Genomic DNA, 25,061 nt, shown 5'->3' on the forward strand with positions numbered 1-25,061 from the left:
CATTGATATAAACCTGCGCTACTGATTAGAGCCGCTTTTATAGAAAACTAATCAACACCTTCTCTTCTGACCAATCACGATCCAGAACTCAACAGCGCTGTGGTGTAATTACCGAGATTTGTACTCATCTAGTCACATTCTCCTGCAGATAAGCTTTTCTTTCAATGAAAACCGTAAATACAGCTATCTTTATTCATATACATGTGACTACAGAAAATGCACAGAGAATTCTCAAAAAAAAAAAGCATACCGTGTTGTAAATGATCACAATATTGATGTAATATCGAATATATTTATACTTCTCTCGTCTTATTTACACCGCTCAAACACTTATATTTCCCATCTAAGATCAATAATGGTATTTAACAGATATTTATTAAAAACATTTTAAACAAAATCAGAGACACCGGTGTGTGTGTGTGTGTGTGGGTGTGTGTTCCCTGTTGTTTTATTGCATAATAGTTTTAAAACGAAATTTTAAAAACACACACAGGTTTAACATTCACACAGAGGGAAAAAACAACAACATTAAGACAATGATTAATTACTGATTAAATGATTAAACTGGAATTAAATGTGTGTGTGTGTTGCAGAGTTCAAAGATCTTTGGTGATAATAAATCCAAAGTGTGTGTGTGTTACTCTCGGACCGCACCGTTAATGAGGAATGTTAATAAGGAACGATACAGCATTAAGCGTGCTCTACGCTTGTTATACAAAGCTTAATACGGTCATTTAGATTCATATTTAAAATGATCCGGAATATTTGAATAATTAATGAGCACCATTTTGGAAATTGCTGGAAAAATCGCAAAGTGGTCGTGCGCAAATTGATTATCTTTTCTACACTTCTTGGATTTTCACTCAGTATAAAAAAAAATTTTAAAACACACTTCTCTAAATGACATCAGAACTACACGTAACCGAACGAGGCATCATGGGAACGAGAAAGGACTCTCTTCTCTTAAGACCATATCTATAAGGAATAAAAACATCTGTACACTCCTGGCCAGCTGTTCTCACGCTCGCTCACGTTCACACTCATCAGAACCACAGGACAGAACGATTAGGAGAGATCTGGAGTCAATCACAGCGCAGAGACATTGTTGTGTCCGAATCATTCCGTGGTTAAAAACTCAACAATACTCACAACTACGTAGAAATAAAGTTCGCAAAATGACACTTGGATGCGAGACTGATTAAAGAGGCGCTGGCGGTGGGATCGTTTGCAGCTGGATTGGAAAGAAAATAAAAAATCGCGTTCACGCTAGCAGTGTCGCAGAACATTCGGAAACACAGAGATGTTGGTTTGTTTTCTGCTCTCTATTTTATGCTAATTAGCCGTGATGCGGTTCCTCTGACTAATCCCACGTTCGGCCCAGTTCTCTCTCGCCGCTTCACTTCCTCCTCCTTAACCCAAACTCGGAGAGAAAACTGAGAAGTGCAGCGTACAAAAATTAACCTGCATTTTTAAATACTTGCGATACACAAACGTGGATTAAAATACGCGTATATACTGTATATATTTCAAAAAACGTGGTACAGGCCACGCCCACATCTCACAAACATGGAGCCACGTCACACTAAACCAAGATCTATTATTTCATTTGGGATTTGTATAAGTTTGCACTTTGGTTAGTCGTTTTAGAGAATTTAAATATAAAGGACTCCAGTTCCAGTGCTGTTTTTAACACGACCTCATCGACTTCCCTCCTTCGTTTCCTCTCGATCGAGTCCCTGCTGCATCTTAAAGGTATATAATGAATGAAGCAGCCTTTATCAGCTCAGCGGATGAGTTAACCGACATCACGGTGGACTTGCAAGGGGCAATGACACCCTTAACATCTCCAAAGTATATCTGATTAGCCGTGTTCGAACTGGGATACCGCAAAACGTGTCGTCTGATAGCTCGGAGGAAATAAACAGAAGGGAATTCGCTTCGGAGGAGTCGTTCTCTCTAAAGAGTTCCAGCATTTCACTACGGGAAAGTTCTGCTCATCCGTACACTCGCTGCAAGTGTGTACTTGACGCGACATCGTGAGGGGAAGCGACCGGAAAACAAAAACGTCTTTCTATTCAGGGGTTTCGGTCTGTGCCGCTTGTGAAGGAGTCAGCTCTTTTAGGTGAACGCTGAGAGCTGAGTGCGATGTTCTGGCAATTACAAAGTAGAGTAAGAGGCTCAGCCATAGTCAGGTTAAGAAAAACAATCAGGGGTTTAAACTATCACAAGGAGTCATTTGAGCACCAAAAGAGTCGACTCGGAGTCGAAATGATCCGATTCGCTGAGAAGAGAACTCCTAAGCCGTTCACACTAGCAGATGAAACTGACTGCGGGTAGGAAGTAAAGTTGTGAGAGAGGAACTGGGGAAACGTCGGACCACATGCGGTGCAGGATTGGTCCGAGGAATCATTCGAGACGATCGTTTGGGTCGGTCGCTTCTTTAGAGCGGTATATTAATTGTAATTCGAGTAGAATTGAGAAAGTTGCAGTTCAAATGTCACTTGTTGCTGAAATCGTGTCTCGGCGTTCGCAGAAGACGAACCGTCGCCTGCAGCTTTGTCCCTCGCTATTGTGAACGCAGGAAGTCACCTGGTCCCGGCCGTTTGATTTCCAGGTTCTTGTACAAGCGGCAGCACAAACACTTTCGAGGAAAAACTCAAACGCCTGCTTCTCATGTTCCGGTTTAAAAAGCAGCTCAGAAATAAATCCAATACTCCAAACGTGCACGCTTCTATAAATCCGATACACTGCTTTTTAAATACTGACATCATTACGATACGCACTTCATCACGCGGCACGCTTTTAAGGAGGCGGTCTAGAAAGAGTCCTAGAAACGCCTTCGTTTGTGAAGTGAAGTAAAGCTGGTGCACGCGGTCAGATTAGGAAATATTCACACTGGTGCCGAGTGTGTGAATACGGGATGTAATTTAAACCACTGATTAATATTAAGCCTACTGTGAGATGAAAGGATCTAAAAATGAAAAGAAAATAGTCAAATGATCCGACGTTAGCGTGACATCGTCTTCACCCTGTAACACGGGGAATTACCGGGCACACGTGACACTCCTCTAAAAGGAGGGACGTCTTTATTTCTGCGCTGCCGTAGGAAGCTTCCTCTCAGGTGCACCGCGGGGAACAGTGCAGATCAGCGGTCACCAGTCTGTGCTGTTGATTATCAAATGCGATTTAGTACACGTACACTAAAAGGAACGGATTGTCGAAACTCGGTACAAAAATTTTTTTTTTTTTTTAAAGACACTTAAAAAAGATCATCCATTGAAATGTTACTTCCTGAAACGTCATGATCGCGAGGAAAGTCACGCTTTTCCCTCTACTGAGGCGTCAAAGCATCATAAATATTAAAACCGGTTCAATTTCATGCGTAAAAAATAGGTGATGCGTGAATTTGATGGGGGGAAAAAAATAAGAACAAAATAAACAAAAGCTTGATAAATTAAACGGCGTAGCGTTTGGAAGTGGAGCAGGTTTAAACGTCAATTCATGAGCGGATCACTGTTACGGACGAACGGGGCGATTTTTCCCACTGGATCAGTTGGTAACGTTGGAACCGTTGGAGGTGAGTTTCTCGATCTCGGCTTGCGGTCCAGCTGAACCCACCGCCGGCGGTTTCTTCGTACCGGAAAACGGGAAACCCGTCGTCCTGTAGAAAATGATCACATCTATGAAGAAGGCGGAGGCGGCGAGGAAGCCGAAAACCTGCGGGGACAAATAAATAAATAAATAAATAAATAAATAAATAAATAAAAACAGCTGTGAATCTAATCAACGTGTTTTTCTTTAATTATTTCTTAATTTTAGTCACAGTTTTAATCTTTTGACAGAAAAAAATAAATATGTAAATAAATCTATATTTTTATGTAGATCTTAGATTTAAGTCCACAAAAACAATTTCATACGTTATATAAATTAAAAATAAAAACATGTACATGTACATTCAGCCGGTGAAACTCGTACCTTTTCAAAAGTTCACAAGATCAACCAGTAAAAAGGGGAAATGTCAAAAAGTTCAAAAGTTCAATTCAAATAAAAATAAATAAATAAATAAATAAATAAATAAACATACACAGTACTATGCAAAAGTCTTAGCACCATAGTTTTTGTACAAATTTTGTTATAGCGGTTTATTTTATAACTTCTGAATTATAGTAATTTAATATTTCCACACGTTCACTTCCAAAAGTTAAAAACATTACAGAAAAATCTCTGTGAAGAAAGCAACCTGTTACAAAACAGACCACGTTTCAGACAGAAAAAGAACAAAGGATCCAAACTGTCTCCAAACTGCGCAGAGTCTACCTGAGGCTACCCATGCGTAGAGGTCGAACGATTGAGTGGTTTTACGGAGGAAATCGGGACGATAACCGATTGCTGGAACTATTATGGGATATCGGCAAAAATCTACACCGAAATCTCCGCAACGTCCGCTGTCAGTATACAGTACGAGAGCGGCCTCTAGAGGCAAAATAAAAACTAATCTCTGACCAATTTTGGTGTGCTATTTGAAGTGTTTTTTTCTATTTTTATTCATTATTCGGAGTGCTACTTTTTGGTTCAGTTTGAATGTATATCTTTTATTTCCTTTAATATTTATTAATAGTTCATACAGATATAGATATATAGAGAGGTAGACAGATAGAGATATATATATAGATAAGAATATTTATTTTATTTAATAAAAGTACTGTATATTTTCACAGTACAGACAGAACCGCTTTTATTTTTGCTTAAAAAATGCAGAAATGTTTCATGTCATTACTTTTGAAGGCGAATTTGCGTTACAGCATTTCTTGACCCTTTTGCACAGCACTGTACTTTGGTAGTTTGGTGTGGTATGTGAAGTGCGAAAGGGAAAGTCAGCGTACCACGGTGGCTCTCTCCATTTCCGAGCCGCTGTTATGTGCTGAGAACGCGGCGGAGGCGATGACTAAAAGCACGGCGATCAGAGCCGAATATACGAAATCCTGCAGGACAAACACAGGAAGGACAGGAAGTTAACGTTTTACTCCAGAACACGACGACTCTGATACAGGTCACTCGCGCCACAGCGCCGCTGGATTCTGGATTGTGATTGGTCAGAAGTGAAGGTGGTGGTGAATTTTCTGACAGCAGTGCAGCTGAAAATCACAGGATTCATATTAATTAAAGTAACACGACAAGCTGGGTTTTTTTCTTCAAGCCAAGAGCTGCTATAACATAAGTGACAACAGGAACTAAAATGAACGAATGAATTCATTTAAGCTAAAAAGTTTCTTCTAAAGTTCCCTTCCCTTTTTATTTTTTTAACAGATTCTTCATACTCGTTATAAAACATAAAGACAGATTTATTTACGGTTTCCGAAATCCAGCGACTCCTGAAATTCTCCCCCCGGGTCACGTGATAAACTCCGGCTGCTGAACTCGTCAGTTAAAACACGGTGTTAATCGTTCTCACCAGTTTGGGCCAGCAGGTGATGCCGACTTTCTGGTGCATCGGCGTGGAGAGGAGGATGAGGAAGAGGAGTGTGAAGAGGAAGGCCGTGCAGCTCACAAACTCAAAGAAGTACAGCGCGCTGCAGGAAGTGCAACTGTTCACCGATTCCTCCAGGACGAACGCCACGAAGGACAGGAGCTGGAGGAGGAGTTACGGGGAAAACAAACACCACACAGACATGAGAAACCAGTCACAATGTACACACAACACAACAGGTTTCGATTCAAACGCTTCACAATTAACACTTTTTTGAAGAATTCTGTGTTTTGATCACGGGGAAATCCTGAATCTGATTTAAGAGAGAAAATAATTCACACACACACACACACACACACACACACACACACATTATTATTATTATTATTATTATTATTCCTTTTGTTAATTAAATTGAAAAAATCTTTCATTTCTTCATTTAAATTATTATTTCTTTTAATCTTTCATTTCTCTCTGGGATTAGTAAAGAGATCTGTCTAAATCACATCTCGTCTTTATCAGTTTACATTTACATTTATTCATTTATCCAACGCGACTTACAAATGAGAAAATACAAGCAAAGCGATATATCAAGCAGAGAACAGTACAAGTAGTCGAGGTAGAGTCGAGGTGTAAGAGGAGTACGTTTTGTTGTTGTTTTTTTTGCTGTTTTTTAAAAAAAATTAGGGGTTAGTTAGGTATACATTTATTGAAAGCTTTTTCACCTCAAACAAACAAAAACTGTTTTGTGATATTTACTTTTTTTTCCAAATTTCATTGCATAAAAGCACAACGGACACCACCCTAACAGAACATTAATCTACTACACCCAGCAGCTTCAGGTCCTCTCTAGATAAAAGGACAGGATTTTCCCCACTTCTTTATCCTAAAACTCTGTTCTTGGTTTAACTCGACAGCAAGTTTCTTTATGAGCGTAAATATTTACTGAGGACAGGTGAGACAGGTCAGACACGTCAGACAAGTGGAACGTTCCCTCACACACCACCAGGGGGCAGTGTGAGCTCAACGATCAGCACCTCACTGGCTCCATTATCGTCCACACCTGTCTCTCTCTCTCACACGCGCCAAAAAAAAATAATTATAATAAAAAATAAAGAGTTTTTTATTCAGAAAACAAGGCAGAAATGTGTGAATTGGCCTGTTTGAGATACAGCTTCAGGGAAAACGCAGAAAAATGAGGGACATCAGAGACCACAGTGGGGACAAATCTTACATAACAACGACAACGCCACGCTGCAGGATATAGTGTGTGTGTGTGTGTGTGTGTGTGTGTGTGTGTGTGCAATTTTTATCAGCACCAGAACACAAGGCAGTGCTCATATACAATATTTATTTTTTCCTAGAAATTTAAAAAGAAAGAAAAATATAAAATATATTCAAATATATCTAATATTTATCTAATAGCGATTTGATTACATTATTAATTTATTTATATTGTAATTATATTACATTTGTTGGTTTGTTTGTTTTGGCCCCAAAAAGAGTTTTACATCTGTAATTTAAAGACTGAAATGTATTACACTTACTAACGAAAGACACAGAGAGGTTTCCGGACAATAAACAACATTCAGTACAACAACGACAACAAGAAGAAGTAGTGTAGACAAACGAGTAAAATCTGCCTTTACGGGTTACACAACTTTCATATGAATAACAAACGACAGAATTAAAACAACTCGACTCCTTTAAGACAGCAAACGAGGACGTTCACGTGAACAGTGAAGGTAAAGACAGTAAGCACGCACACACTGTACACACACACAGAGTGTGTGTGGTTTAAACTAACGAACATTTGCAGGTTTTCCGACTCATACAGCTTTGAGAGAAACCTAGCTTGCGCCCTCTCACCTTCTCCACTAATCCCCCCCCACCTCTCTCTCTCTCTCTCTCTCACTCACACACACAGCAACTTGAATGATCCTTGACATACACACAATAAAACAGAGCCATTCAGAAAAGCCTCATGAACTTTCATCCTGACTCACAGAGACGGTTTTTTATTTATTGTGGTTTCAGCTAAAGAAAGGAAAAAAAATCAACGATGGACGAATTTAACACACACACACACACACACACACACACACACACACACACACACAGAGCTAGAGATATGTCTTACACATCTTACAAAACCGCAGCTTTCACACAAATACCACATCCATTGCAAATATAATATTATATATATATATATATATATATATATATATATATATAATATATGAAGTATATTTATATAAAAGTACAAACCTAATAATAAAACAAAACAATACAATCACGTCTCTTTAATTGTGGGGAAAAAAATCTTTTCCAAATCCAGTTCCAACCGTTTCCATTTGTTACAGGATCGGACCGAATTCGTCCCGTCCTCTCTGCGATATCTGATCCGCGGGTTGTTGGGATCGGCCCGGTATCGGTATCTGTCAGGTATCGGTACCTGTCAATTACTCCTTATTATTAGATATCTCTAATTATCTCAACAAATAAACATTTTTATCATTTGTAATAACGAAGGTCTGTGAAACAGAACCCGCGAAAGTGCCGTCATGTATACGGGTCACGTTCTCACCTTCACGTCGCCCCGGGGTGCACAGATATTTGCACTTGAGTTTAAGAAAGTTAATCCGTCACCTGATTTCTAAATAAAACTACATGCATCTTCCAAAGAAACAATCTACAGGAAACAGACAGACAGACAGACAGGTAGACAGATAGACAGACAGACAGGTAGACAGATAGACAGACAGACAGGTAGACAGATAGATAGACAGACAGACAGATAGATAGACAGACAGGTAGACAGACAGAGATAGGTAGACAGATAGACAGACAGATATATAGACAGACAGATAGATAGGTAGACAGACAGATATATAGACAGAGATAGATAGGTAGACAGACAGATATATAGACAGAGATAGATAGGTAGACAGACAGATATATAGACAGAGATAGATAGGTAGACAGACAGATATATAGACAGGTAGACAGATAGACAGACAGATATATAGACAGACAGATAGATAGGTAGACAGATAGCTATATAGACAGAGATAGATAGGTAGACAGACAGATAGATAGGTAGACAGATAGACAGACAGATATATAGACAGACAGATAGATAGGTAGACAGATAGACAGATAGACAGATAGACAGACAGACAGATATAAAACTCTATACTTCTTTTCCAAAAAGCAAAAACAAAAAGAGAACAGCAATATTAGTAAATCTTTTTAAACATTTTAATAATAGGGCAAATGGAGATAAAGTTCTCAGTGGTGTTAAAGTGTTAAAGTTCAATGGTGTCGTCACGTGAGAACGTGAATACGAGTTTAATTCCTGGCCCTGATAAACATCTCCAGGAACTTCAGACGGGAAATACCAGACGGGTAACTGTGAACTGATCCTGCAATAATGAAAACAGAGGTAAAAAGCTAGGGAGTTTCCCCACACACACACACACACACACACACACACACACACACACACACACACACCTGAGCACTCTGAACATGCCTCCTCTGCTCAGCTTTCTCCGAGCGTGTGATTTCATCGAGATGATTTTATTACATCACGCAGCCGAGACGCAGGACTCAGAGATCATTATTACGTGTACGGGGCTTTTGTTACGTTTTCACGTCTGCCGAGAAGCGTCACCGTAACGGCGTCGCACTGCTCAGCACTTTCGTTTTTATTACTGTTGATCGTAACTGATGCGTCATGATCGTCACGGTACGAAAACGGTCCCAGGTTCCTCAGAGTCGGAGTCGAGCGTCTTCACAGCAGCACGACAGAAGCGAGATCATCAGGAGATTTAATATCATCATTAAATTACATTTCTCACATAATGAACGTAACTTAATGGCTTTCTTTTTTTTTTTAAAGCACCATACAATAACAAAAGAAAGCTGTGCAAACACATGATGTTCTGTTGCATATCGATGATTAAACCGTTGCATCACGCAAGTTTAGAGCGAGATGGGCTCTGATTGGCCGAGTAGAGATGTTTTTAGAGAACTGGGAATATTTCCATGGCACTCAGAAGGAGAGACGCAGACTTTTGATCTGATGTCGTTACTGAGGATTGCGGAACATCAGTGAAACTCATTCCTCTTTACATTTACTGGTGTACAGGATGTTCATCTTTTTCACTGTGACTGAAGGGGGTCTGGATTTTAGGATAGAGTTTAGTGGAATAAAAGGGGAACTAACTTTCCAGAGATGCACATGGTGAAGGGGAATTCCTTTATAATTTGTAAGTAAACTGTCCCATTGTGTGTGTGTGTGTGTGTGTGTGTGTGTGTAAGAGATATATCCGGATCTTTATCGTCTCTATCACAAGTAAAACCTGTTATTCCACCCTCATCACGGTCCTGATTGGCTGTCTGGGTCATCAGAAAGCCCCGCCCACACAGCCCCACCCACACAGCATGCCCCTTCAGTGCACCGTATTATCGAGCTAGCAGAGCGGCGATGACTCAGACTTCATTTTAATACACGTTAATACATTGGTTTTATGCAAATTAACTATTTTTATGCAAATTAGTTACATCTAAACTTCTGGGGGGGGATCTGCCATCCAAAATGCAAAACAGCAATCAGAGTGGTTTAACCATCTTTTTTTGCTGTTGTTACTCCATGTCGTATTAAAGTCTTCTTTTTGCAATGCTTGGCTATTCTGGATTTTACGCTAATTAGTTATGACACGGTAAACTGATAGCAAACCGATAAATCCAAACGCTCCGGAAACTTCCTCGGACGCAGGAACACGGTCACGGTGCTGACATTGAAGACGCGCTTCAGGTAGAAGATTCATTCTGCCGTTGCTAAGCGCTATTAATCTTGCTGTGGTTTAAAACTACAGGCTTGGACGGCCATGACTGAGCACGGTTCGGTCATGTCTCCGCTCAGACACACCTACTCGAGCAGGTTAGTGACTAATTAACCGAACAGGACTCAGGAGTGTTCCAGTGTCTGTAAAGATCATAATAAATATCATGCATCACCCACATGTCTGAAAAAAACCTAGGTTTTTTGGCCATTCTGCCAGCCACACATCAATTTTATTATTTAGCTGGATATTAGTTAGCGAACGCAGAAGCGAACTGTTCCCTGGTCCTGACACAACGAACAAACAGGCGAGTCAACACCGGCCGTACTCAAAGAATCATCTTCGTTATTTGAACTCACAACGTAGGAGTCCTTTAGTTTGTTATCAGCTACCGCTAGTAGCTGAATCCTGTATCCTGAACGATGTTCATAACGATAGCGTACCACAGCTACAGCTTAACGCTATGTTGTCGTGAATCGTGCAGAGTTTTATTAATGTCCACAGAGCAAACAAACCAAAAGGTAAATCCACAACTGCCAACCTTCAAAAAAAAAAAAAAAAAAAAAAACAGATCGTCCTAATGATGTTAGAATAATCCGAAGCGATGGGGAGACCTTGTGATTGCGTGCAGTACAGAATTCCTGAGAACGCGACGGTGGATGCGAGTCATGTGACGGATCATGTGGTGGTGTTTGTGACAGCAAGTGGTGAGTCTGTAGCAGAAGTGGTTAGCAATCATGGAAAATTCTAGGAAATGGACTTTATGTTGTGAAATTAGCTTGATAGACAAAAAACAGGTCTTTTATGTTGGATGAGGGTTGTAATGAGTTGTAATGAGACCATACACAGGAAAGGAAGTCACATTACGCCACTTTATGACACGGATGCAGATTAGTGTTTGGTCCCACCCTCAATAACCAATGCAATAGAGTCATCAGACCATCTAACCCGGCCACCCCATTGTAAACGGTCCTGCCTGGTGGGTTTTTTATTTGAAGAAGTGAGAACAGAGAAGTTCTTGAGAATTTCTACTCAGCGGTTACGATAAAGACGATTTCACGGTATTCCAAGCCACACCAGTGATTTCCTCTTCACACCACCTGCGGCTGATCTTCCTGTAATCAACTCCCAATCCATCAGCGATTCCACACTCAGACCTCCAGGACTTTAAAGATCAGTGGGGTTCCTTTTCTTTATTTCAGCACGCTCAGCAGCTAAAACTTTCGCACAGAGGACGAGGGCCAGAGACAGAGAAGACGACCAGAAGAAAAAAAAAAAAAAAAGAGGAGCGAAAGAAACAAACGTTCTGTCTCAGATTAATTTACACTTCCACACCCTGCCGCGGTGTCGGTCTCGTGACATCGCACCCGGACTTTAAACGCCGGGGAAACGGCCCACCAATCAGCAGAACGGATGAAGAACCTCACGTGCATCGAAGATGATTACCAAGAACAGATTACCTCCAAACTTCACAAATGATCTTTTCTTCACAAGACAACCAGGAGGAGAAGTTCATGAAGCGTACACGCTAAACAAAACACTACATTAATAATTCTTAGCCTCACCACAGTTATAAAAATAAAATTAAAACAAGCCCCCATGATGCCTTCATTACAAAACCAGTACTAATGACTAACGAATCTCATTTCAGCTAAATAATCAACAGCAGGACAGAGGTTGTGTTCCAAATTGTAATTTCGTGATCAGCACGACCTAGTCGCTAATCTAGGGAACAAAATAAGTGGTTTTGTTTGGTTTAACATATAGTTTGTTCATCGTTTATCAGGATCCATCCCATACCACACGGCCTAATCACAATACAGGCCTCATAAACACCATCACCGCCCCAGTGTGGCCGCATCCCGACCCACGTTATTCGCTGCATCTTCACAAAAACGCAAACTTTAAGCTTGAAGCCATTAAGCATTAACTCACCACTTCTGCGATTTTTACAAAAAATCTGATAAAGTCCAGGTTGGGGTTCGGTACGATGAACCATCTACGCGATCTTGCCGCTGGAGCTTCTGCGGTGGTTGTGGTGTTATACACCGAGTCTGCGGTGGCCATCGCTGCAGAAAATCTGACAGGGAAGAAAAAAAGAAGTGCTTTTAGCTTAGCGCTGTAGCTAACCGCATCAGTGTAGCATGGCAACTTTCAAACAGGGTCAAAAAAATTCCCATACAAACACAATCGACATTTTCGAACATCCCGGAGTCTAAGAGTTTCTCAGTATGGCAGAAACCTCAGAACTATAACGTTAAGTCTTCGTTTCGAGTCAGTTACAAAGATACCAATACGTCGGACGGTAACGTCGATGGTTCGGTCCGGTTTCCGACGTTAATCCGACTTTACACTCTTTGTAAAAATGACTGAACAGTTTTCTCGGCCCCTCCAAGGTTTCACGAGCGCAGAAACGGACGCAAAATCAAGGAAACTCGGCAATATTCGGAGGAGCTTGCAATTTTCCGAAATTACCACAGATTCGGGCCGAGACGCGTCACGTGGTGTCGTCACGACGCGCATTCCATCACAGTCGTCTCCGATTCACATGCGTCGAACACGAGGACAGCTAAAAGCTCTCGTTTACCGACAAACCTCACTGCGAAAGAGCGTGCAGAAAAATTTCGTGCGATTTCGCAGAGTCGAGCCGTTTTGCCGCAAAAAAAAGCACAATAAACTCCGCAAATTTTTTTTAAAAAAGGCACAACAATCACAAAAAACCATCAAGAAATCCTGTACGACTGTTCTCCCACAGCCAGCTTCATTTTTATTAATTAGTCTATAGCTAGCTTACGCCTGGCTTCCATATTTCGCAGTCACCCAACAACAAGTGTTCTCACGTTTTTAATCAGTAAACGCTCTGGAACTTAACAATACTTTCTACCTTCAGTCTGGGAACAAATTCCGGTTGGTATTAGGTCCGTAAAATATCTGCACGATAGAAGAAAAAAACTACGTAAACTATTTTTTCAATGCTGTCTTCAGAGATATTTTCGAAAGCACAGAAACGTTCTTTCTTTGAACACGCGCAACACTTTTATTTTATTTTTTTTCCGAAAACAGTGTGGAAGGACATTTATTTATTTATTTACTTACTTACTTATTTTAAACAACACTATTGCGTCACAACACGTACTGCTGTCTGAACTGGGATTGGTTAACGGCATCTTGATTTCTACCTTACTATTGGCTAGGTGTATAGATAGCTGTATAGCTACTGGACTGTGTATGAACTTGACCTCATTTCAGTACAAATTAGTTTTAGAAACTCAAAAGTAATTAGCAATGTCTGAGGGGTGCTAACAGGGACGACATTTTAGGTGGCTAAACTCACTAAAAGTGAATTAAACAACAAATCCGTTAGTCCGACCGAGTAGCTCAGTAAACAAATCAACAGCACTCACGGGGAAAATCCGCGGAAAAAGACTTCTTATAATCACAAAAAGTTGACAGCAGACGTCGCGGAAATGAAGTTAAAGTGTGTCATGAAGACCTTGAGATGCGACCAGATGTAAACAATCGGTAAATAAAAGGGAATTAAACAAAAAGTGATAACCAGAAGGAAAACAACGCCACGACGCTACAACAAAAAAAACCGGAAGCGAAAGTAAAGGCGCGTGCGTCCACAAAGCAACTAATACTCACAAAAATCCGACTTGCGCGAGCAAATATCGGACTGTACACTTATAAATAAGATGCAGAAGGTGTGGAGGATAAAGCTGATAAAAGATTTACCTGTAGTTTTTGTCTCTCTCTCTCACACACACACACTAACACTGTCGCTCGCGCTGCTTCCGTGATTCTGCTGCTTACCGTAAAGGACCGTGAAGTTTACCCTTAGAGCTGGGGATCTCCTTCAGTCTAACACACACACACACACATCTGTAAATAAAGGTGTGGTAAACAGTGTCTACTCTTCTGCAGCTTTATTTATCCTCAACTTTGTCATAATGATAAAACTGAACCATGTTCATGTCACCATGCAGGGTTTTTACTACACAGTTAAACTGTCCTTAACCTTAACACCGTCTGGGACTAAACAACGTCCTTTTGTCCTTGAATGTGAAATGAGGAGACGAATCAGTTAATGTTTGTCCTTAAAACAAACTCATGTGCCCTCAGGCTTAAAATGGAAAACTATGCGGAGACTAAACAAAGCCTGGAGTCTAAAACAGAGGGAGTTATTATGTCCTTAAAGTGTCAAACTGGGTGGGAGACTTCAGAAAAAATTGTTGTAAAGTCTTGTGTAAATATAACTCTAAAAAAGCGTTTCAGATTGTCCATAAACATAAAAACTTTGGCTTTGAATGTAAAAAACGGTGGAGCTTACAGTGATAAAAAGAGCGGGATGAATAGAGGTGTATCTACAGGACAGGCAGGTTCCTAGGTCCCCACAAACCGAGAGGCCCCCGATAATAATCAGAAATGTTCATCCTACAACAATGTGCAGCAATATCTCAGCAGCCTCCTGATCTTCTCTGAGGACTTTACGCTCCTGCAAGTACCGGAATTCTGTCTCTTTCTCTCTCACCAATCAATACTTTAGGTTAGTTAATAAGTTAGTTAATGTAAAAGTTAGTTCGTTAACTAGTCCCTATTTGTAAAACACCATGAAGCTGTAAAAAGTAAACGCTTTGTGTTCTGTTAGATGTGTTTTAAATACTTTTAAATGTACATTGTATAATTATATCTGTAGGAGCCTATGAACTATTTTGTTTGAATGTTTATATTTATATATGTTTATGTAACATTTAATGTTTTTTCCCATAATGACGTGACGACGTGGGCTTGACTTATCATGTCTAGGTGTTTAATTCGGGCAGCAGAAAGTGTGTGTGGGGGAGGGGGGCCTCCGGGGTAAGGGACACCTTTCTTTATCCGTTTTTCTATGTTCTTATGATTGTTTTCAATAAAGAAATGAAGTCTTCAAAACACGCGTGCACTGCGTTTCCTCAACAGAAGGGTCCCAACTAAATCTCTGGGTAACATGAAGACATAACAACATAAATCTGTCCCCACATCATCTACAGTAGGCTCGCCTCTTGGGATGAATTACGTTAATGTCCTTGAGCATAAAATGCAACTTTTGCACTTTAACTGTAAAAACTGTGACTAAATGAAGTAAATTGATCCTTGTTCTTAAAACAGATGAAAGAAGAAGTTATTTTCTCCTCAAATTTATAATAAAGAATCGATTGAAAAAAAAAGTCTTGTAAATACATTTCTAATGGAAGCAATAAAAATATCACTGGGGACTAATTATTACTAACTTGTCCTTGAAACCAGTGAAATTCACATTCCTTTTGCCATAAACCTGTAAATGAGAAAACAGAAAAAAAGATTAAAATGTCAGACTAAATAAAGAAAATCCTTGAAACTAAAATAAAGAATAAAGTAATTCACGTGTTTAAAAATAAAATTACTTTTAAAACTGGAGAATAAATACAAATGTATTTGTCCTCAAACCTAAACCAGAGAAAACAATCTGCTTTTGTGTATTTCATCCCACATATTTTTTTTATTATTTTGTGTAAATTTTGTATAATTTCTTACTGTAGACCCCAGTTTTAACTTCCAGACACACAGGAGTCAGAGGCATGAGGTCACACACTCGTTTATTATTCTAATGACCTTGAACTGTGCTGTCACCGTTAACAGTGAAGGTCACATTTAAATTTAACTCCATTACTTAGAAAGCGGAATGTCAGACACTGTGAGGAAATGTCCCAAGAGGAAGTGTGTATACACACTCAGTCCGTGTGATGGATATTAAAACCGAAAGTGAAATAATAACAATTTCATAAGTGACATGAAAAAAACACACGTACAGTAATCACTCAGTATAAACACTTATTTTTAAGGCTTTTTAAGCCTTCATTGGATAATTAAAAGGTTCTTCACTTCCAAAAGAGTTTTCTGGAAACCTCTCTGATCAGGAAACACACAGAACCTTCTACGCAGAACCTTTAAGGGTTCATCAGAGAGACTGAACATTTCTAAGAGTGTATAATTTAATATAGCAAACCTTGTGACAAAATAACACCGGAAATATAAATATATGTAAAACACAAACTTATTCAGTACATCACATGAAGTTACAATAATGTGCAAATGTATTCATTAGGCAATCCGTCAATTATCATTATCAGGCTATTTATTTAAGAAACAACTTCATTTTTTCATAAATATACAAATACTATATATGAGAAGAATAAAACAAATACAGTAAAAGTATTGTGCATACATATAATTATTATTATTATTATTTTATGTGTATTTGTGTAACTTTGCTTACAATTCACCATTAAAGAATTTAGTAGTATCAAACTGCTACAGGGATTTTTTTTATATTATATTAGTTAGTTAGTTAGTATTCATTGGAAGGTATGTGGAAGATTTTCTTGGTACAGCACTGCCCCCTACTGGCCAATACTACTAAGTGCAACTGGACACCATCTCTACCTCAAAACTAAATAAAACTGCCTCCACATATCTTCTGGTTCTGTTTTTAGCTCAAAATAAATTATCCATCTAGTACAATAAATTGTGTAAGGTCCAAGAAACGACTAAAATTGCTTACCTGTACGTCTTTATCCTCATTAATACATACGCCCAAATATGCAAATTAGACACGCCCCCTCGTTCTCCTGTCATACGCTAAATTCTACTAATAATAGCTAAACTGAGCTAGCTGCTAGTAAACTAGCTCACATTAGTCACAGGCGGACATGAGTGGGATTTCACCACCAGAGTCTCGTCTTTCTTCTCCCTGATTTATTTAGCAACAACCAAACCTGTCGAAATATAGTGTTACCATAGCAACAACATCTTTTCACACCGCTAGCATTAGCTGTTCGGTAGCTAGCTTAGCATCGATGAATTCGGCCTTTAGATGTCGACATTAAGATGGCTCGACTCGAACAGTCATTTCATTTCTGTGTTAACTTTAAGATATTTGTAGTATGAGGGGCGACAGCATCCAAACGTCCCAGTTCACCACAACACTCTATGCCTGTGAGCCTCTAGATCCGATTCTTTCGAACTACCAGTTTAATGAATGGAATACGCACATTTTTGATTCATTTGACTCAGCACCCAAAACGCCTTTCAGACACACTCCTACTTTCACAAAGTCAAAATGTCACTGAAAAACACCACACACACACACACACACACACACAGAATACACGACATGTAGCGAAAACAGAGAACTCCTGATTCTTTCAAGCGTGCGAATCAATTCACCCCAAAGAGTCAGGCAAAAGAATCAAATCATCTGATTATCATGCATCAGAGTAACGTCTGATGTACCTGAGATGTTGGAAAGATTAGACGTCAAATGTGCAGAATCAGACAGCATGAAGATCACACCGAATGTGCCATGATAATCCTTGTAGATTGTAGGTTACATTTGTGCAGGGTTTTAGTGTTCGATTCATTCATGTTCGTGAGTCAATTTGCTCGATTCACATAAAACGAATCTGGACGTCTCTGGCAAAGCATCATGCCTATGTGTTGTATATACTGAGGAGGCACATGGCCTCATGAAACAAAACACAGGAGCTTGAGAGCTTGAGTCGTTTTGCATTTAATCCTCCATTAGCTATGAGAAAGACAGATTCTTTCCACTTGAGGTCAAACAGAAGTTCAGCCTAAACAGCTCACATTTATCTGTCACCTCCTGTTCCTCCTCTGTTCACTTTCCCAACACATCAGTGTTTACTCATCTACTGTAAAGGCTGATGTGCGTCAATGCAAAACTAAAAGAAAAGAAAAAAAGCAAACTGATCTGCTATATTTGAAATACGAGGGGTGGCTTTTTTTGTTTTTGGCTAAACAAAGTTCAAAAAAAAAAAAAAAAAGTAGGCTTTATAAATAGTGTAGTTCTACATCTTTCACTTCAGGACAATTTGCTCAATGTTCAATTCTGAATACAAGTGATTCAAAATTGAAACAGAGGTCTTATTCATGAATCTGGGCAGAGGACAGTCTTGTGAGGAATATTTCCAGCAGAAAAACACTAACATGACTGAACTTTAGTGAGGATTTATTAGTAGGTTATTTTGGCGTTGTACAGCTTTAACAGAATCACCATCTGCAGCTTCCTTCCTTCTGCTTCGTTCTTTCCGTGGATTTTTCCTGTCAGTGTGGCGTCCCACCCCGTCACAACCCGCCAGACTGAAACCCACGCAGGCGTTTCACCTTCAAACAGAACCTAATGCAGACCGCTGTGTTTACTCTCGGAGTGACGCAGAGGCATTAAACTATAGATTCACATATATCATTACACCACATTTGGTTTTTGATTGAACTGTCGTTTTACGTTTGTATATTGAAAGCATTTTTTTTTTTTTTAAAGTATGTCACAGTATTTAAAAAATAAATATGATAATTTATCATGATATCAAAAACATCAAACACAGTGTAAAACATAATTATAATAATAGGGATAAGGAACATTTTGCGGGGAAATTAATTTGAGTGTGCAGTCCAAGTGCAAGTGTAAAGATCACCACTACAACGGGTTTTCCTTTTAAAAAATTCTGAGATAGTGAAAATGCACAAGTGTTATTGCATCATAAAATATAAAAGCCAATCAGGGCTCAGTATGCAAATGCCGACCATGTAACACAGAAAAGGGCTTACATTCAGTTTTTTTTTAAAAAATGGGTTCAAAACACCAGAAAACACCACACACTTTGGATAGTTGTATATTTATTATTTTTTTGCATTTTTGCCACTAGCAAACACAGTAAAACGTGGGATTTGTTTTTTTTCTGTTTGTTTGTTTTTGTTGTTGTTTTTAAAGAGAGAGCGAGAGAAAGCACTTTACACAGTGATTTAAGTGCACAAAAAGGAAATATTGACCTTTGAAAAGCTGATAATAACTCTATGAATCACTCCAAATCCAGCATTGTAATCCAGACGTCTAAATTTAAGCAAAACTATCTTTAAAAAAATAATAAACAAAACACTTTTTGGTATAAATGGAATAATAATAATAACAAAGATTAACTGTATATTTAAACCTACCTCAAAGCTGCAGTGAATAAGACTGAAATAAGAAAAATCTCGTGTATAAAATACTGAATCTGAACTTTAAATTCTTTAATGAGGAATTTTAATACTGCAATAATGAATATAATAAAATCAACATTCAGTAACATGTCGGTTCAAACCTGCTGAGTCAATCCTGACGCTTCGCCTTCCCTGTTTCACACTGGGACCTTTTTCTTACCTTCACACGAGCAAGCGACAGGCAGTCTTTATGTTTCTATGTATATGCACGATAGTGAATGTCTCGTGATGTTTAAGCAACATTTTCTTGCTGGACAAGCAGCCACCCCCTAAAAAAAAAAAACAACAACAACAAACGACAATAGCAGCGTTCGCCACACATCCAAAACAGACCAACTCTGAATGACATCTGCTCGTGTGAATCTAGGCTTAAGGAGAATGTTTCCAAATCGTATAAGCTGCAGCGATCCGGACGGGGCTGAACTCTCAGCACATCGGAGGCACTCGAGATACAGTAGCTGATCAAATTTATTCCTTCTTGTGTCTTTGGATGGGGTCCCATTACACAGCAATACCTGCAGAATGAAAATGAAAAACTCATGAAAAAAAACATTTTTATTCAAAAAAAATCCTCACTGTGGAATTGAAATCACTTTTCAGACCATAAGATGTACTTTCCCGAAATTCTGTCTGCATAGAGAACAAATGCATAGCCTATACATATATATATATATATATATATATATATATATATATATATATATATATATATATATATATACACGTTCGGAGGTGCCGATATTTAAGGTTTAGCCGTAGCTTGCTAGAGCGATACAGGAAACTCCTGAAAACTCTGCTCTTTTTGCTTTTCCAGTAAAAGAAACAATCAGCAACCAAACACGAATACAATCCATCTTCTGGAAAAAATAAACTGAATCACTGAAGGGGAACAGATGTGAAAACCACCATGGCTTCTGTACTTTCACTTCACTCTCCTTTTATTTAGCTGAACCTGGGAATTTAACAGCCGCGATTTTGTGAGCCGACAGAAAACGAGAAGGCGAGAATGTGGTGCCTTTGGTCAGTTAAAAAATGGAGCAGATGCTAATTATAACGCCCGGATCTCACCAAAGTTCCGCCTTGCTGTTTTCTTAATGTGGTTTAGCGCACATCTGGGGGGAAAAAAAATGATCTGAATGTACTGAGAGCAGGAATTTCAGTTTGGACATCCAAACTGAACCAAAAAGTAACTCTCCACATAACGAATACAAATAGAGTCGTCCAAAGTGAATAAAAAAAACACTTCAAATAACACCACAAAATTTGCCAGTGGTAGTTTTTATTTCGCCTCTAGAGGACGCTCTCGTACTGTATATTGACAGCGGAACCTTCTCAGCCCCGATTCTGCGAATACTCGGCAAAACCGATCGATCGGTCGGTCGAGCTCTAGTCCACTCCAGTTTAGTAAAACTGAACTGATTATGTTAGCGCAAAAATAACTGATATCACTGTAGAAATCCCAGCACATGGCAGTGAGCAACAGTCTGGAGAAATGAATGGGGGGGGGTAAGATGAGTAAAAGAGAAGGAGACTCACTGGTTTGCCGAGAGCCGCACGTGACTTTGTAGGATGTCCATAAACTGATCGCAAGAAGAAAAGTTGCAATAAAGCCGAAAATCTGAAGAAGAAGAAGAAGAAGAAGAAACGCATAAGATCAGCAAAACAGTTTAGACATGCATGTGACTGTCAACTGCGGTACAAGAAAAACTTTTATTAGTGCCCAGATTTAACTTTTCACCCCTCACTGTGCACGCCTGCAGGACTCGTTTAGCGTGTCTCCAGAATGCTCTGGAGCGTAGACGAGGGGAAACCCGGAGATTTGTTTTATTCCGCTACACCCAGTTCCTCTGCTTTAAATGTACAGACAGAAAAACTGTACCATTGTTTACTGTGAAACCGGAATTGGATTAAAACACTCGACATCTATTACTGTACTTTATTTAAACGTGTATTATTCTGAAGAACGCTCGTTTCCACGGCGCTCAGCATTAACAGCAGACGCCGTTGCATACGGAGCTGACTCACACGTGCAGGGTTTTCCCTGTGGGACGGAGGTGCTATCAGGGTTGCGGAGGTGGTGTGCGTGAAACGTTGTTCAACCGTTATCCTTACCGTGTTTGTGCAAGAAAGCTGCATGAAGGAGACGGACACGGAATTTCATTTTATTTCAACCCTCTTTTGAACACTCCTAGCTTTGGTGTCCCGGTCAAACCTTCTACTGAATCTTTTTAATCCAACGTCCTCGGCTTCACAAGGCTGCGTTCGCACGTAACGTTTCACATCATAATCCTATGGAGCAGACCGTGCGACAGATGAAAGACGTGACGCGTGAACACAGCCTCGCTTTGGTACTAATTGCTTGATAAATAAACGAGGCCCGCTGTGATTTAACCGGAATACGTCATGTGTCATGTTATAATGAGTTTTGCACTTTCACATATTTTCCCCTTAATTTGTATTTTTACCTGTAGAACAGCATGAGAAATAAAAGTGACTGATATTTATATTGATATATATGATATGACTGATATTTATATTGATATATATGCAAATTAATAATCTTATATGAAGTGTTTTACATAAACAGACACTGTTTAAGGCCTCAATTCCCCCCAAATCTCTTTTTTTTCTATGTAAAGGTAATAAAGTTACTGATGGGTTACGAAAGGGCGGGGCACAGGATTTCCGTTGTAACAGTGTGAGTGTGTGTGTGTGTGTGTGTGTGTGTGTGTGTGTGTGTGTGTTTCCTGCTTCTCTCACCACAACTCTAGTTTTAACCAAAAATTATTTCTATTTCCTCTTCCTGTTTCTCTTCTCAGAGCTTCATGTGGAGACCGTAATTTTATTTCTGATATCTGAGCGCTGAGATTTTGATCGCTTTGAGATCTTGTCTCAGATTTAAACTGCAAATAAAAATAATAATAATAATAATCATTTTTAAAACCTCCAGTCTTAATTTAGAAAGCCAGAAAAGTTTTTTTTGACAATTTCTTTTTCTTTCTTCAAAATATGCCACAGGTAGGATTTATTAAATGGATTAAATTGATGGCAGCACGGTGATGTGACATGCAACGTTTTCCTTCCTTTATTCATCACACAGATCTAATGAAAGGTTACTCACAGATCCAGCCAGGAGAGCAGAGATGTTGCTGCTCTTCACTGCTCCTATGATGGAGGCGATGCAGATCAGGATGGTGCCCAAGGCGTAGTGAAAAAACTCCTGCGGTGTATAAAAAAAATAATAAAAATAAAAAAAAGACACCGTGCGGTCAGACCCGCGTCTCTGAAACCTGCCGTGTGCGGCTAACCGGAATGACACGAACGTCCACTCACCGTCAGCGTCCAGTTAATGCAGACGAGTTTGGCCTGCAGCCTGAACACGTACATGAGGAAGAAGATGAGGAAGGCGAAGAAGAACCACAACGTGACCACCTCGAAGTAGCGATACCCGTCGTAATGCGTCCACGTGGGGGCGCAGTGGATACACAGGAAGGCGATCAATAGGGTCACCTGTTCACACACACACACACACACACACGGTATATAATCTGATTCATCTGTAATGCATTAACACCTGCGTGTAGTTTTTCATATTTAATACCAAGAAGTTATTATGCCTACGGTTTTATTTCTAATAAATAGTTCACATATAAACAAAAGCTCACAGCCTTGTTCAAGTCGTGTCTCAGTATAAGATCAATAACCAAAATGTACCATTTTTGGACAAGCAACAATAAACGAGGATGAAATCTGATCTCTGCCTTTCATAAATCATTTCATTTTAATAAAATGTCAACGTTACGTGAGTAAGGTTAAAGCATCGAGAATTAGATCATTAGATCATTAGAACATCGAGAACTTTACTGATCGATTCACACTCGTTGCATTTACTCAACTTCCCAGCTCGAGCTAACTTCCTGCTCATATCATCAGACTGCCGTTATACCGTTGTTGCTATGGTTACCTCTTACTTGTTTACTAGAGTTAAGTTTATAAAATGTTTCCGGTATGAAATTTTCACGGTTTCGTGATGTTTCTCTTGCGGAGAAAATTCAACGAACATTTGCAGATCGTTGTTTATATCTTCTTCTCTTTTTTTTTTTTTTTTAATAAAACAGAAAAGATTCCCTTCTTTCTGTGAAAGATTTTTTTGAGAAGGTTTGTCACATGGTGGTTTTGAGCAGAAAGAAACAGCAACTCACGGAGCACTTTATTAGGAACACTATACTAAGACTGGGTAGGGCTTCCCTTTGCTCTCCAAACAGCCTCAACTCTTCATGGCATGGATTCCATGAGATTTTGGAAACGTTCCTTTGAGATTATGCTCCACGTTGATCGGTGCAGTTCCTGTAGATTCTTTCAGGTGCACTTTCATGCTGTGAAGCTCCCATTCCTAAAGGTGATCTACTTTTGCTTTGTGGCATGGTGCGTTATCTATTAATGGCAGGAAGTAGTTGTTAGAAGATGGTAAATTGTGGCTATGAAGAGATGCACACGGTCAGCAACAATACTCAAATACGCTGTGGCATTCAAGCCATGACTGATCGATATTAATAGGCCGAAAATGCGTAAAAAAAAAAACATTCCCCACAACATTGCACCACCTCCACCAGCCTGGACGGTCGACACACGGCAGGTTAGGTCCACGGATTCATTCTGTTGGCGCCAAATTCTGACTGTACCATCTGTCTGCCTCGGCAGAAATCGAGATTCATCCTAGCTACGAGCCTCAGCTACCTGTTCTTGTTCATGTTCTTCTGCTGTTGTAGCTCATCCGCCTCAAGGTTCGACATGTTCCGAGACGTGGTCATCAGTACCGCGTTCTTCAGTAACGTGTTTCAACACAGCCAAAGGGTTTTCAGTGTAGTACTCTAATGTATCGGAGGTGCTGTAGTAGGATTTAGGTCCATGGGCCAGAAAAAATGCAAACCGAAGCTTTATTATTATTTTTTTTTAAAGTGAAATCTGCTTGATATCAGTATTGTACATCAACATTTTTCTAATCTATCTTTACAATCATGTGAGTATTCCCGGTCTAGAAACGGTTTAAAAACATTACGGACCGCTGCTTTAATACTGGGACATGTCTGGCACACGACTGAGAAGTTCGTGGCTGCAGAACTAATAAGGCATGTGCACAGTAAGGTGGAATGTACACACTTTAAAAGACATCTTTATGCAATAAAAGCACATGATAAGTACAGCAATGACGTCATTTCCTTACCAATTGGGCCAATTTTAATAATCCGGGAAAAGAGCGACAATAACCGAAGTTTAAAATTCCTCCATCCGACGAACTCGCAGTCGCAGTCGTAGTCGTGGATGTGGTCGTAACAACCGTGTGCGACATTTTCTTTCTTAAAATAAAGAAATGTTAAGGGTCTTCTATGGGTTACAGTATAAGAGTGTGTGTAAAAGTGTAAGTGTGTAAATGTATATGCTCCGCTCTTAACCAGAGTCCGGCTGTAAAAAATTTTGGGGCGTGACGCCGGCTAAAGTCTAAACCACATCATACCAACTACAGGTCCAACCAGTTTACACTCGGAATACAATTAAACGCTTCCATTACCCTACATAGTGCACTACATTTTCCGAGAGTAGGCGTTTGGGACACATCCATAAGGATGAGGGCGGGGTTTAAAACACACAGCAAACACTGGAAGCTC

The 25,061-nt window shown here is 39.5% G+C and overlaps 2 protein-coding genes across 3 annotated transcripts; both read right to left on the reverse strand.

Moving 5' to 3' along the window:
• Positions 1 to 169: 169 nt before the first annotated feature.
• On the reverse strand, positions 170 to 14,155 carry cmtm6 (CKLF-like MARVEL transmembrane domain containing 6). Of its 2 annotated transcripts, none has more exons than XM_053611214.1 (5): positions 14,053 to 14,155; positions 12,253 to 12,397; positions 5,453 to 5,629; positions 4,884 to 4,982; positions 170 to 3,717 (listed from the first exon to the last, which is right to left on the reverse strand). In XM_053611214.1, exons 2-5 carry the CDS (start codon positions 12,382 to 12,384, stop codon positions 3,550 to 3,552), a joined length of 576 nt encoding a protein of 191 aa, XP_053467189.1. In that variant the 5' UTR covers positions 12,385 to 12,397; positions 14,053 to 14,155; the 3' UTR covers positions 170 to 3,549. The 2 variants fall into 2 exon arrangements, with proteins under 2 accessions (XP_053467189.1, XP_053467191.1); XM_053611216.1 differs by lacking the exon at positions 14,053 to 14,155 and adding an exon at positions 13,722 to 14,001.
• Positions 14,156 to 19,001: 4,846 nt separating this feature from the next.
• cmtm7 (CKLF-like MARVEL transmembrane domain containing 7) lies at positions 19,002 to 25,039 on the reverse strand. Its single transcript, XM_053611217.1, has 5 exons — positions 24,620 to 25,039; positions 22,729 to 22,905; positions 22,517 to 22,615; positions 20,932 to 21,013; positions 19,002 to 19,910 (listed from the first exon to the last, which is right to left on the reverse strand). Exons 1-5 carry the CDS (start codon positions 24,743 to 24,745, stop codon positions 19,897 to 19,899), a joined length of 498 nt encoding a protein of 165 aa, XP_053467192.1. The 5' UTR covers positions 24,746 to 25,039; the 3' UTR covers positions 19,002 to 19,896.
• Positions 25,040 to 25,061: the final 22 nt, after the last annotated feature.

The sequence above is a fragment of the Ictalurus furcatus genome, chromosome 23 (assembly GCF_023375685.1).
Source record: "Ictalurus furcatus strain D&B chromosome 23, Billie_1.0, whole genome shotgun sequence".
Lineage (NCBI taxonomy): Eukaryota > Metazoa > Chordata > Actinopteri > Siluriformes > Ictaluridae > Ictalurus > Ictalurus furcatus.